Source organism: Mustela nivalis (assembly GCF_964662115.1).
Source record: "Mustela nivalis genome assembly, chromosome: 6".
Lineage (NCBI taxonomy): Eukaryota > Metazoa > Chordata > Mammalia > Carnivora > Mustelidae > Mustela > Mustela nivalis.
Genome location: NC_139025.1, coordinates 119501992 through 119516082, shown reverse-complemented (window position 1 = coordinate 119516082; position 14091 = coordinate 119501992). Strand labels below are relative to the sequence as shown.

Below are 14091 nucleotides of genomic sequence, written 5' to 3'. Positions count from 1 at the left end.
CCAATAGTGGAAATCCTTCCAATCCTCAGATGGATTTCCTGGGTATTCTGAGTGATCTAACCTCAATAGAGCTGTGTTTGATGGATAAGGAAAATCCAGGGTCCCCCTACTTCTCCACTGTTTTAACTCCTCTCTCCTACATAGAGTTTTACATGCTGTTGCCCATAAATGTTGTCTTAGATTTGGCTGTCTGAAAAATGTATTTTCATGTGCCTGGGAAGCTTCAAAATGGAAAATAACTTTGACCATTATCAATAAATGTAAAATCTAGCTTCACTTTGGGCCAACTGTTGGTACATACTATTAGTTCTGAGGAATTTTTGTAAACTAGCTATTATATCTTAAATGAAATTAATCTTCTTCAAATTTTCCATTTTCTTTGTAGACTTCTTGGTATTTTTTTTTAGTACTTATTTTTAAAAGCAACCACTAAAATCCAAGTAGCCTCAGAGCTGAGCACCAGGGATCCACCGTCGCCCATGCTCCTAGTCCCCACCTAAGATACAATCTCAGTCATCTTGCATCACCAGCATTTTCTGCATGTAGATGGCAAAGTCTGGGTACAACTCCTCCTGGGAGAAGCAAAGATCTGGGGCTTTACTCCAAAGTTTTGGAAGAAATTCAGTGAGGGGCCCTTCAGATGTCAGAAGATGAAGAACTACTTCCAGGTCTCAAGAAAATACACCAGTATAACCTAACAAGTGTAAGATATGTGAAGTTTCTTGAGACCTGGTCCTGTTATGTCAACACCATCCATAAAGCAGTCATGATGGACTTGAGTTTTAAACAATGATGGGTTGACTCTTTTGGTAAAGTTCTTTTTACAAGCATACCTCGTAGATAATCACAGGTTCAGTTCCAGTCCATAGCAACAAAGCAAATTTTGTAATAAAATAAGTCAAATTAATTTTTTGATTTCCCAGTGGATATAATAGTCATGTTTACACTATACTGTATCTATTAAGCTTCCAATAGCAAGTGTTAGGTGTCTAAAAACAACAATATACACATGTCAATTATAAAAGACTTTATTGCTAAAAAATGTTGACCATCATCTGACCTTCATAATCTTTTATCATAATCTTTTGCTGGTGGAGGGTCCTGCCTTGATGTTGATGGCTACTGACTAATCAGGATGGTAGTCACTGAAGGTGTGGGGAGCAGTGGCAATTTCTTCAAATAAGATAAACTGATGGGGGGTGCCTGGGTGGCTCAGTGGGTTGAGCCGCTGCCTTCGGCTCGGGTCATGATCTCAGGGTCCTGGGATCGAGTCCCGCATCGGGCTCTCTGCTCAGCAGGGAGCCTGCTTCCCTCTCTCTCTCTCTGCCTGCCTCTCCGACTACTTGTGATTTCTCTCTGTCAAATAAATAAATAAAATCTTAAAAAAAAAAAAGATAAACTGATGGGTTAATTTGGCTGACTTATACCACAGGCTGACTTTTCTCTTTGGCCAGTCTACCTTTCCCTTCTTTCCACTGGGCAATCTGCAGGTCTAACTCCATCTTGGAGGCTGCTTCTCAAAGAAACCAACTGGTGACAGTTATAGTTTATTCTTCTTCAAATTTATTTTATTTTTTAAAAAGATTTTATTTTAGAGCAAGAGAGAGAGAGAGAGTGAGCTTGCACAGGATTTGGGGGAGGGGCAGAGGGAGAAGGACAAGCAGAATTCCTGCTGAGCTGGGAGCCCAATGCAGGCCTCCATCCCAATACCCTGAGATTAAGATTCAAGCCGGTCACTTAACTGACTGACCCGCCCAGGCACCCCTTTTTCTCCAATTTTTTTTTTTTTAAAGATTTTATTTATTTATTTGACAGAGAGAGATCACAAGTAGGCAGAGAGGCAGGCAGAGAGAGAGAGGAGGAAGCAGGCTCTCTGCTGAGCAGAGAGCCTGATGCGGGACTCGATCCCAGAACCCTGAGATCATGACCTGAGCTGAAGGCAGCGGCTTAACCCACTGAGCCACCCAGGCGCCCCTTTTTCTCCAATTTAAACTTGCTAATATTTCCTTGGTAACTCTTAAAATAATTAAAATAGGTCAAATATAGATATGGTGTAAAGTCGGAGAGTACAGATTTCTAAATTTTTACTGAGGAGACAAAATGTTGGGAAACCACTGAGTTAGAGCATAATTTCACTTTTGTAACAGACCAAACTACATTTCTGTGAAGAAAGTAGTATATTCTCTCTCCCATAATAGTGCAGAGATCAGACGGTGATTCAGGGTGGAGGAGTGGCTCCACACCCTAAGGTTGTTCACAATACAGGTTACTTAAATTTGCTCTGCCATTGCCTTTGGTGGTGCCCTTGTTTCCAAGTTCAAATGGAAATGGAGTTCTGGTTGGCGAAACTGTCCACCTTCCAGCCCATAGGAGGAAGGAAGAGAAGCAGAGGGCAAGGAACTTTCTTACATGGTTATACCTAGTTGCAAGGAGGCTGAAAATTTAGTTAAGGTATTTAGAGTTCCAGGTTTTTGAAATACTGATGTATTTACAAGTACTCACTTTATGTTTTTTTTAAATTAATTAATTTATTTTCAGCGTAACAGTATTGTTTTTGCACCACATCCAGTGCTCCATGCAATCCGTGCCCTCTATAATACCACCACCTGGTTCCCCCAACCTCCCACCCCCACCCCTTCAAGACCCTCAGATTGTTTTTCAGAGTCCATAGTCTCTCATGGTTCACCTCCCCTTCCAATTTCCCCCAACTCCCTTCTCCTCTCTAACTCCCCCTGTCCTCCATGCTATTTGTTATGCTCCACAAACCATATAATTGACTCTCTCTGCTTGACTTATTTCACTCAGCATAATCTCTTCCAGTCCCGTCCATCTTGCTACAAAAGTTGGGTACTCGTCCTTTCTGATGGAGGCATAATACTCCATAGTGTATATGGACCACATCTTCCTTATCCATTCATCCGTTGAAGGGCATCTTGGTTCTTTCCACAGTTTGGTGACCATGGCCATTGCTGCTATAAACATTGGGGTACAGATGGCCCTTCTTTTCACTACATCTGTATCTTTGGGGTACATACCCAATAGTAAAATTGCAGGGCCATAGGGAAGTTTTATTTTTAATTTCTTGAGGAATCTCCACACTGTTCTCCAAAGAGGCTGCACCAACTTGCATTCCCACCAACAGTGGAAGAGGGTTCCCCTTTCTCCACATCCTCTCCAACACATGTTGTTTCCTGTCTTGCTAATTTTGGCCATTCTAACTGGTGTAAGGTGATATCTCAATGTGGTTTTCATTTGAATCTCCCTGATGGCTAGTGATGATGAACATTTTTTCATGTAGTCTGATAGCCATTTGTATGTCTTCATTGGAGAAGTGTCTGTTCATATCTTCTGCCCATTTTTTGATATGATTACCTGTTTTGTATGTGTTGAGTTTGAGGAGTTTATTATAGATCTTGGATATCAACCTTTTGTCTGAAGTACTCACTTTCTAAAAAAGATCTTATCTGAGAGAGTGAGCATGTGTGTGAGAAAGCAAGTACATCAGCCAGCACAAGTGGGGCCACTGGGGTATGGGGAAGGGCAGAGGGAGAGGGAGAAGCAGACTCCCTGTTGAGGGATCCCAGGATCCTGGGATCATGACCTGAGCTGAAGCGACTGAGCCACCCAGGAGCCCTACAATTATTCAGTTTTATCAGAGATTTGTCTGAGACTTGATTCAAATTCTATCTCAAAAAATGTTCTGCATACTTCTGCTTGGGGTTAGGATATAAAAGACGCTAAAGACCTTCATTCCTGTGGTTAACAAGGCAAAATAAAATTTATACTCTTCTATGGAATTAGTGCAGATGGTCTATACAGGAAACTTGAACTGAATTCCAGAGAGAGATAAGCCCTTTGTAAAAGAGTGAAGAGCTTTGCAACATCCACACCCTGGGAGGGATGAATGGGGAAGATGCGAGTTGGCAGTAGGATCTAGTCTGCCATCAATGGAGGGAACATACAGGAATGAGAAGGATTATATCAGTTGAGCCTTTAACAAGCAGTGTGGTCTGCTAAGATGGATTGGACACAAAAATTGCAAATACAAAATCAATCACTGTTCTAACAATTTCCTCCCCCAATTCTGCCCTCATTTTGCGAAAATGGCAGTAGATAGAAAGCTGGGAGTGTAGGCCTACTCATTTTCAGAGTGACTGGATTCTGAAGTCCTAACAAAGCTAAATCCAAAGGCAAACCAACAATATCTGAAAAGGCAGCTCAACCCCTCCTATTTCAAAAACTCATGAGATAAAAAGGTAATGATATTGGAGAGTAGAGATTGGAAATTCAGCTGACTTAAATATAAAGCTGAAGTCCAGCTGCAATTCAACTCAAATCTAGAAGGAATCTGAGAGGGGCGCCTGGGTGGCTCAGTGGGTTGGGCCGCTGCCTTCGGCTCGGGTCATGATCTCAGGGTCCTGGGACCGGGTCCCGCGTTGGGCTCTCTGCTCAGCAGGGAGCCTGCTTCCCTCTCTGTCTCTCTCTGCCTGCCTCTCCATCTACTTGTGATCTCTGTCTGTCAAATAAATAAATAAAGTCTTTAAAAAAAATAGAAGGAATCTGAGAAATTCTTTCCTGTCACAAAATATAGGACTCAGATTTTGCATTCCATTTCTGATGTGTATATGTTTTTTCCCTACACAAAGCAATTTTCCAACACCTGCTAGCTATCTTACAATTCAACTCAATTCTGACACTATCTACCTGCAAATAGCTTCCTGTAAGTTAAGGGCACAGTCCTACAAGAATGCCTTCCACTCCCACTTCAGACACCAATTGGAAGTTCAGATTTGTCACTTCTGACTTACCAGATATAAATCAGAGGTTCCAACAATCCCTTCTTTGGGTTTGGCTAGTTTGCTAGAGTGGCTCACAGAACTCAGAGAAACATTTTACTTAGTAGATTACCAGTTTATTATGAAAGGATATAATTCTGCAACAGCCAGATTAAAGAGACACATAGTGCAAAAGACATAGGGGAAGGGGCACATAGCTTCCATGCCCTCTCTGGGCACTCCACAATTCTAGAACCTCCATGTGTTCACCAACCCAAAAGCTCTCTCTGAACTCTGTTGATTTTAGGTATTTAAGAAGGATTTGTTACATAAGCATGATTGATTAAATCTTGGCCATTTGTTATTGAAGTCAATATTTAGTTCTTCAAAAAAAAAAAAAAATTTTTTTTTAGTTCTTTTCCCCTCCCCAAAGGCGAGAAGTGAGACTGAAACTTCCAACCCTCTAATCACATAGTTGGTTCCTCTGGTGACTAACCTTCATCCTTAGGTTACCCAGAAAGTTTATAAAAGTCACCTAACATAGCAAAAGATACATTTATTGTTTCCACCATAGGAAATCCTAAGGGTTTTGGGAGATCTGTGCCAGGAATGGGACAAAGACCAAATATATGTATTTATTATTCTAAATCACAATACTGCCAAGGACAGACTTGTATTCTCTGGAATAAAGTAATATTATGTTATAATGTGCAATTTTTTTAAAAAATTCTTTTCAGTGTTCCAGAATTCATTGTTTATGTACCACACCCAGTGCTCCATGCCCTCCATAATACCCACCACCAGGCTCACCCAACCCCCCCCCCCCCCCGCCACTCCTCCCCTCCAAAACCCTCAGTTTGTTTCTCAGAGTCCACAGTCTCTCAGGGTTTGTCTCCCCCTCCAATTTCCCCCAACTCACTTCTCTCCATCTCCCCATGTCCTCGGTGTTACTCCTTATGCTCAACAAGTAAGCAAACCTATACGATAATTGACTCTCTCTGCTTGAATTATTTCACTCAGCATAATCTCTTCCAGTCCCATCCATGTTGATACAAAAGTTGGGTATTCATCCTTTCTGATGGAGGCATAATACTCCACTGTATATATGGACCATATCTTCTTTATCCATTTGGTCCATTGAAGGACACCTTGGCTCTTTCCACAGTTTGGCAACTGTGGCCATTGCTGGTATGAACACTGGGGTACAGAATGCCCTTCTTTTCACTACATCTGTATCTTTGGGGTAAGTACCAAATAGTTGTGCAATGTTCTTTTATAGACATCTAGAATAAACTCTCAAAACATAAAGACATTTAACTAAGTGTGATACATACAAAAAAAAATGTCATAATTGAGGAAAAACAGCCAAGTACTTTGAAATAATTACAGGTGTGTTGAGGAATTTGCAGGACTAGATGGCATACATGGCAAAGAAAATAGGTATTTCAGGAAAGAAATGGGAAATTAAAAAAAAAAACAACTTTAGAACTGTAAAATACAAATTCTGACAAAACATTATTCTGACAAAAGATTAATAAGCTTGACAGGTCACTAAAAATTAGAGAATGAACAAAAGAAGGCAAAAATTAAGGGCACTTACCCTTGAAAAGGGAATGATACTAGGTGAGACCCACATCTATATGGCTTTCTCTGAGAGCATTTCCAGAATGCACAGCACAGAGCAGACCAATCTCAACCAGAAAGCTGAAGTCTCATTGACCTTGGACTTCAGATATTAAACTCTTCTTGGATCTTTGATTCCTAACCTATGCATGTGTACGGTAAGATATCAAAGATCCAACAGCACAACAGCTGGTAGTCAAAAAAACTGAACAAAGATTCTGAAAGATACTCCTGAAGAGAAAGTGTTAAGTTGGAGGCCCATTTGGTTAGACTCAAGAAAAAAAAAAAAAAAAGGAAATTAAACCAAAAGAAAGTTGAGGCTAAATAATGAGAACAATTAAGGCATAAGGCGATAAAAGGGATAAAACATTTTATGAGTACGACATAACCCTGATAACAAATTTATAGGGGACTGCAAGAAAAGAAAATTACAGAAAAAAATCCCTCATTAGATGGACCCCAAATTCCCTAATGATATCAAGTATTTAAGTAAATCAAATTTACGAGAGGATTTATCTCATAAATGCAGGGTTGACTCAACATTTGAAAATCAAACAATGTAATCACATATTAACAACAGAAGGGACAAAAACCATCTTATCATCTTAATAGATGTGGAAGTATATTTGAAAAAAATCCAACAACCATTCATGATTAAAAACTCTCAACAAACTAGGAATAGAAAAATACTTTCTCAACCTAATAAAAAAAAAACCTGTAAAAAAATGCCATACTTAATGGTAGATCAAATGCTTTTACTTCTAAAGTCAGGAACAAGGTAAACCTATTTGCTCCCAACACTTCTGCAATATTATACTGGAGGTTCTAGCCAGTGCAATAAAGAGGAAAAAGAAATAAAAGGCATAAAGATTGGAAAATAAGTAAAAACTGTCTTTATTCATAAGTGACATAATTGTGTATGTTGAAAATATAAAGGAATTTCAAACTACTAAAACAAATAAGTGAATTTAATAAGTTCGTAAGATTCAAGGTCAATATAAAAAGTATTTCTATATTAGAGCAGCATCCTGAAAAATTTTAAATAAGCAAATATAATAAAGTGGTATTTATAGGATAAAACTAGGTGGTGGGTTCATTGTAAAATTCTTTCAACTTTCCTGTATGATTGAAAATTTTTTTTATTGAAATTTTTATAATAAAATACTAGAAGCCAAAGATCATAAAATATAACATTGAAAATATTAACATAGGGATGCATTTAATACAAGATATACAAGATCTTTACACTGACAACTATAAAGTTGCTCAGAGCAACTATAAAGCATTATTCAGAGAGAATAAATATCAAAATGAAAAGATATACCATATTTATGAAGTAGAAGATTCCATGTGGATGTCAGTTCTTTCCAAATGACATACAAAATCAGCAGAACCCAAATTAATTACAGCAGGCATTTTGTCAATGACAGGCTGATTCTAAAATTTTTATGAATATGCAAAAGACCTGGAATAATCAAAGTAATCTCGAAGGACAGTATTAGAGGACTTCATTACCTCATTTCAAGACTTTCTATAAAGCCACACTAATCAAGATTAGTGTGGTACTGGCAAAAAGAGAAACAGATTAATGAAACAGAGGAGTTCAGAAATAGATTGATTTTTTAAAACTAAAATGCCAAAAAAGTTAATGGGGAAAGAACTGTTTTTAAACAAATGGTGCGAGAACTGGATTATTTATATTATATGACATTCTGGAAAAGGCAAAACCAGAAAAAGTAAAAAGGTCAGGGCTGGAGGGATAGAAGAATGAATAGATGGAACAGTAAGGGATTTTTAGGGCAGTAAAGCTACTCTATAGGACACTATAGTGGTAGGTACAAGTCATTATACACTTGTCAAAAACCACAGAATGTGTAACACCAAAAGTTAATCCTAATGTAAAGAATGGACTTTGGGTGAGAATGTGTTAATAATGTAGGTTCACTGACTATAATAAATATATAAGTAAATGTATAGCTCTGGTACAAGATGTTGATAGTATGGGAGGATGTGCAAGGAGAGCGGGTATATGGGAAATCTCTACCTTCCTCAGTGAATTTTGCTGTGAACCCAGAACTGTCCCCCAAAATAAAGTGCATTTCTAAAAAAGAAACACATTGTTGACATACACAACAACCATTTCAAGATCTTTATGCTGATGAAAAAGAAACCAGACTTAAAAGGATTCATGGTATATGATTCCATTTATATAAAGTTAACAATAAGCAAAACTAATGTATATTGATGTAAACTGGAGCAGTGGCTGCCTCTGGGTAGGGCATCATGCCAAAGGGGCAAGAGGCAGCTTTCTAGGGTAATGGAAATGTTCTATAGCTTTTTTGGTTACACAGGTATCCACATTTGTCAAAACTTATCAAACTACAGCTGTAAGATCTGTACATTTTACTATATATGTTATATCTCAATTCTAAAAAGTAAATTTTAATTTTTATTTATTTATAAGATTTTATTTATGAATTTGAAGAGAAAAAGAGCAAGCACAAGCAGGGGAAGGGTAGAGGGAGAAGCAGGCACCTTGCTGAGTGGGGAGCCTAATGTGGTACTCGAACCTAGGACTCTGGGATCATGACCCGAGTCAAAAGCAGACACTTAACGGACTGAGCCACGTAAGTGCCCTAAAAAGTAAATTTTAGAAAATTCAACATAATTAGGGGCACCTGCCTGGCTTAGAAGAGCCAGAAGAGCATGCAACTCTTAATCTCAGGGTTGTGAGTTCAAGCCCCACAATGGGTGTAGAGATTACTAAAAAATAAATTTAAAAAATTCGGCACAATTACAAACCATTTACACACCTATTAAAGTGGCAAAATAAAACAAGAAACTGACAATATGGAGACCTGATGTGAATGCAGAACAACTGGAATTTTCATACTTTGTTGGTGGGAATATAGAATGGTATAACCACTTTGGAAAAAGGTTTTCTATAATATTAAACAAATACTTATCATGGCCTACCAAGCCCAGTCCCAGGCATTTACCCAAGAGGAAGTAAAATTATGTTCACATGAAAACCTGACACAAATGTTTACAGCAGCTCTATTCATGAGGGCCCAAACCAAGAGCCCATCCACATGTCCATGACTTGGTCTATGAATAAATAATACCAATTCATACAACACAATACTGTTCAGCAATGAGAAGACATAAATTAACAACCTGGATGAATCTCAAAAGCAGTGTTATGTTAACCCATCCTCAAATGGCTACACAGAAATATATGGTTTATTTTATATGATATTCTGGAAGAGACAACACCACAGGACAGAGAACAGATTAAGTTGTTGCCAGGGGCTGGGGGAAGACTGACACAAAAGGGCATGTGAGAACTTCTGGAGATTATAAAACTTCTCTATTTTGACTAGAGTAATGGGTACATCAGGATTCACAGAGCTGCATATCTGAAAAGATTAACTTTAACCCAAGTTTTACCTCAATAAACTTGTCTTTAAGGTAGAAAGTAGAGGAACCTGTCTGGCTCAGTTAGTAGAGCATGTGACTCAGTTAGTAGAGCATGTTGGGTATAGAGATTATTAAAAATAAAAGTTTAAAAAATGGAAAAAATAAAAAGAGAAAGTCAATTTACAAACCAGTAAATGGAAAACTTAATTCAAACTGAAGTTCTAACTAACTCAATGCGAAGAATCTGACCTGATTTGTAAAAGCGAACAAACAAAAACAAGAGCATTGTCACAAGAAAAACTCTTCCCCAAAACTACTGCCTGGGAAAAGGAAAGGGGCTTACTACCGCAAACACTGATAAGCAGTGGAGCACAAAGTCTGAAGTTTTGGAGGTTTTGCCTGGTAGGTTTGGCAGTGGGAAAGGAGGGTGGAAGCCTGGGAGCAGGCCGTGTGGTCTCAGGATCCCCACAGTCCCACAGGAAGAAACAATTTTCCTGCTTACAGTGCATTTGGGAGAGGGGACACAATTGCTCTGGGGACAAAAGACCTCATAAGCACTACTGAGCTGCCCTGTTCCCTTGCATAGGGACAAAGACACTAGGTGAGGGCAGCAAACCACGGTGCTGTCTTTTTGCTGATCTTTACCATAAACTCCAAACTGCTGTACTATCAAACTACTGACTTCTGGGACAAACTGGCAAATGGCAAAAGCGTGGGGAGACCCCCACCCAAAGAATCAGCATTGCGCCTCAGGGATCTCTAAAATTTGGAGTTTTGAAACTCAGTCCGTGCCTGAGATAAAACACAGGAGTACTGTACCACCTAGCAGGCAGGGTGAAGGCAGGGATCTGAAGGAAGCTGGGGACACAAGAAAGGTGATTGATCTTTTGTGAGAGTTTCCTGAAGAGTAGTGGGTATGAACTCAGGGATCAAGAGAAGATGGCAACCCCATTCCCCCTACTGCCCTCCAACCCCCACCCATCAGCACTGAATTTGTATCTTTAAATAGTCACTTTGAATGTAAAATGGACTAAATGCTCCAATCAAAAGACATAGAGTATTAGAAGGAATAAAAAGCAAGACCGTCTATATGCTGCCTACAAGAGACTCATTTTAGACCTAAAGATACCTATGGATTTAAGGTGAGGGGGTGGAGAACCATTTATCGTTACTGGATATCAAAAGAAAGCCAGAGTAGCCATGTTTATAACAGACTACATTTTTTTTTTTTATTTTTTAAAGATTTTATTCATTTGACACAGAGAGGGAACACAAGCAGGGGGAGTAGGAGAGGGAGAAGCAGGTCTCGGGCTGAGCAGGGAGCCCAATGTTGGGCTCAATCCCAGGACCCTGGGATCATGACCTGAGCCAAAGGCAGATGCTTAATGACTGAGCCACCCAGGTGCCCCCAGACTACATTTTAAACCAAAGACTATAATAAGAGATGAAGAAGGGTACTATATTATAATTAAGGGGTCTATCAAACAAGTATATCTAATAATTGTAAATATTTATGCCCCCAACTTGGGAGCATCCAAATGTATAAATCAATTAATAACAAACATAAAGAAACTCACTGATAATACAGTGATAACAGAGGATTTTAACACCCCACTCACAGCAATAGACAGATCACCTAGGCAGAAAATCAACAAGGACAATGGCTTTGAGTGATACTGAATGAGATGGTCCTAACAGATATATTCAGAACATTTCATCCTAAAGCAGAGAAAACACATTCTTTTCAAGTGCACATGGAACATTCTCCAGAACAGATCACATACTGGGTCATAAATCAGGACTCCATAAGTATAAAAAGATCAAGATTATACCACGCATATTTTCAGATCACAACACTATGAAACTTGAGGTCAACCACAAGAAAAAATTTGAAAAGACTACAAATGCATGAAGATGAAAGAACATCATACTAATGAAAGAATGGGTAAAACAGGAAATAAAAGAAATGAAAAAAAAAAAAACACATGGAAGCAAATCAGAATGAAAATATGACAGTCCAAAACCTTTGCAATGCAGCAAAGGTGGACCTAAGAGGTAAGTATATTGTAATACAGGCCTTCCTCAAGAGGCAGGAAGAGTCTCAAACGCTACCTAAACTTACACCTTAAGGAGCTATAAAAAGAACAGCAAATAAAGCCTAAAGCCAGGAGAAGGAAAATAATATATAACAGAAATAATGATATAGAAGGCTGCCTGGGTGGCACAGTCAGTTAAATGTTCAACACCTGGTTTAGGCAAAGATTGTGATCTTGGGATTTTGAGATTGAGCGCTGCATTGGGATTTGTGCTCAGTGTGCAGTCTGCTTAAGACTCTCTCTCCCTCACTCTCTGCCCCTGCCCACTGTGCTTTCTCTCTAAAATAAATAAATAAATAAATAAATGTTAAAAAAAAAAAAGAAACAACAACAAACACCAATAAAACAGATCAATGAAACTATGAGCTGGTCAGGATGGGTAAAATCACAACTCAGGAAAGAACAGATGTTGGCAAGAATGTGGACAAAGGGGAATCCTCTTACATTGTTGGTGTGAATGCAAATTGGTGCAGTCACTCTGGAAAACAGTATGGAGGTTCCTCAAAAAGTTAAAATAGATCTACCCTATGACTCAGCAATTGCACCACTACATATTTATCTAAAGGGTACAGACATGGTGATTCAAAGGGGGCACATGCACCCCAATGTTTACAGCAATATCCACAATAGCCAAAATATGGAAAGAGCACAAATGTCCATCAATAGATGAATGAATAAAGATGTGATATATATGGAGAGAGTGGTATATACTCAGCCATCAAAAGGAATGAAATCTTGCCATTTTCAATGACATGTGGATGGAACTAGAGGGTATTATGCTAAGGGACATAAGTCAGTCAGAGAAAGACAAATACCATATGATTTCATTCCTACATGGAATTTAAGAAACAAAACAGATGAACATAGGGGGGAAGGGAAGGAAAAATAAAACAAAATCAGAGAGGGATCATAAGAGACTCTTATCTATAGGGAACAAATTGAGGGTTGCTGGAAGGGAGGTGGGTTTTAGGGATGGATAACTGGGTGATGGGAATTAAGGAAAGCGCTTGAAGTAGAGCTGTCGGTGATGAATCACTAAATTCTACCCCTGAAATTAATAATAGAGTACATGTTAACCTACTTGAATTTAAGTAAGACCTAAAAAAAAAAAAAACAAAAAACCAGAAACAAAGAAAAACTATATAAAAGTTTCTGTGGCCAAGCAAAAGGAGAATAGAATCTAAAATGCTTTCTTTTAGGGTGCATTTCCAAATATGACATAATTCACACTTAAATACACATAAATGTATTTTACAGTAGGACATATAAGTATAAACAGCTTATATACATTTTGCTTTATTGATATAATTTTATACACATAAGCTTATATACTATACGATAATCTCCAAAGAAAACACCTATAAATGTACTTGTCTAGACAATATAGACAACTTTTTAAAATGAACCAAAATAGAGATTCTGATTTCTCAGCTGCATGTGGTGGAATTATTTATGTATCAAGATCAAATCTTAGTTATTTACTACATTAAAGAGATTTAACTTTGTTCCATGCCAGCCATGAGTGACAGTGCGAGAGACTCCACTGTGGAAAGAATAAAGATAAAGTTAAAAAATAGGTTTAAATATTTGAAAATAAGGCTTCAATAATTTCAGAACTGAAAGTATTTGACTTTCCAATTTTTAATTATTTTAAATGTAAATAAAGATGATAATTGGCTTATTAAATACAAATTGAAAAAGTAGCATTTATTTTGTATTTCAAATTAATGTTGAAAACAAAACACCTGGCATTTCACTGAACAAATCACAGTTGTCCCCTATGTTATAGAATCCGGAGTCAGTTCATAACAAAATGCTATGTTCTAACCTATGAATGGGTCCTCTTTGCGTAACAATCACCCAGAGCAAAAATGGGCGAGTAAGTCAGTGCTTCCTCTAACATTTTTCTAACAGAATTTTAAAAAATGTTCAGCTATTCTTAACTAGTACATCATGATTAGAATATGCAGAAAAAGGAGAGATTAACCCTGCATGCTTAAAAAAAAAAAAAAAAAAAAAAAAAAAAAGGCCGTGCAAAGAGAGATTACTTAGTCTTCTGTTTCTACAAATGAAACAGCTCTCTCCTCCCTGTGACTCAATCCACAGACTTGTCTCCTCACATGGTATTTTGAACACCTGTACTTTCCTGGAGTTTTTGAAATCGCCAAAACAAAACA

General features: G+C 38.1%; 1 protein-coding gene across 2 annotated transcripts in view; it reads right to left on the bottom strand.

Annotated features, from left to right (window-relative positions):
• Positions 1 to 11021: 11021 nt before the first annotated feature.
• TUBGCP5 (tubulin gamma complex component 5) overlaps positions 11022 to 14091 on the bottom strand; it is a 107578-nt gene continuing 104508 nt past the window's right edge. For both annotated transcript variants that reach the window (XM_082735991.1, XM_082735992.1), the window contains one exon: positions 11022 to 13457. In XM_082735991.1, the coding sequence (XP_082592117.1) occupies positions 13411 to 13457 (47 nt within the window). In that variant the 3' untranslated portion in view covers positions 11022 to 13410. The remainder of the gene's footprint in view (positions 13458 to 14091) is intronic.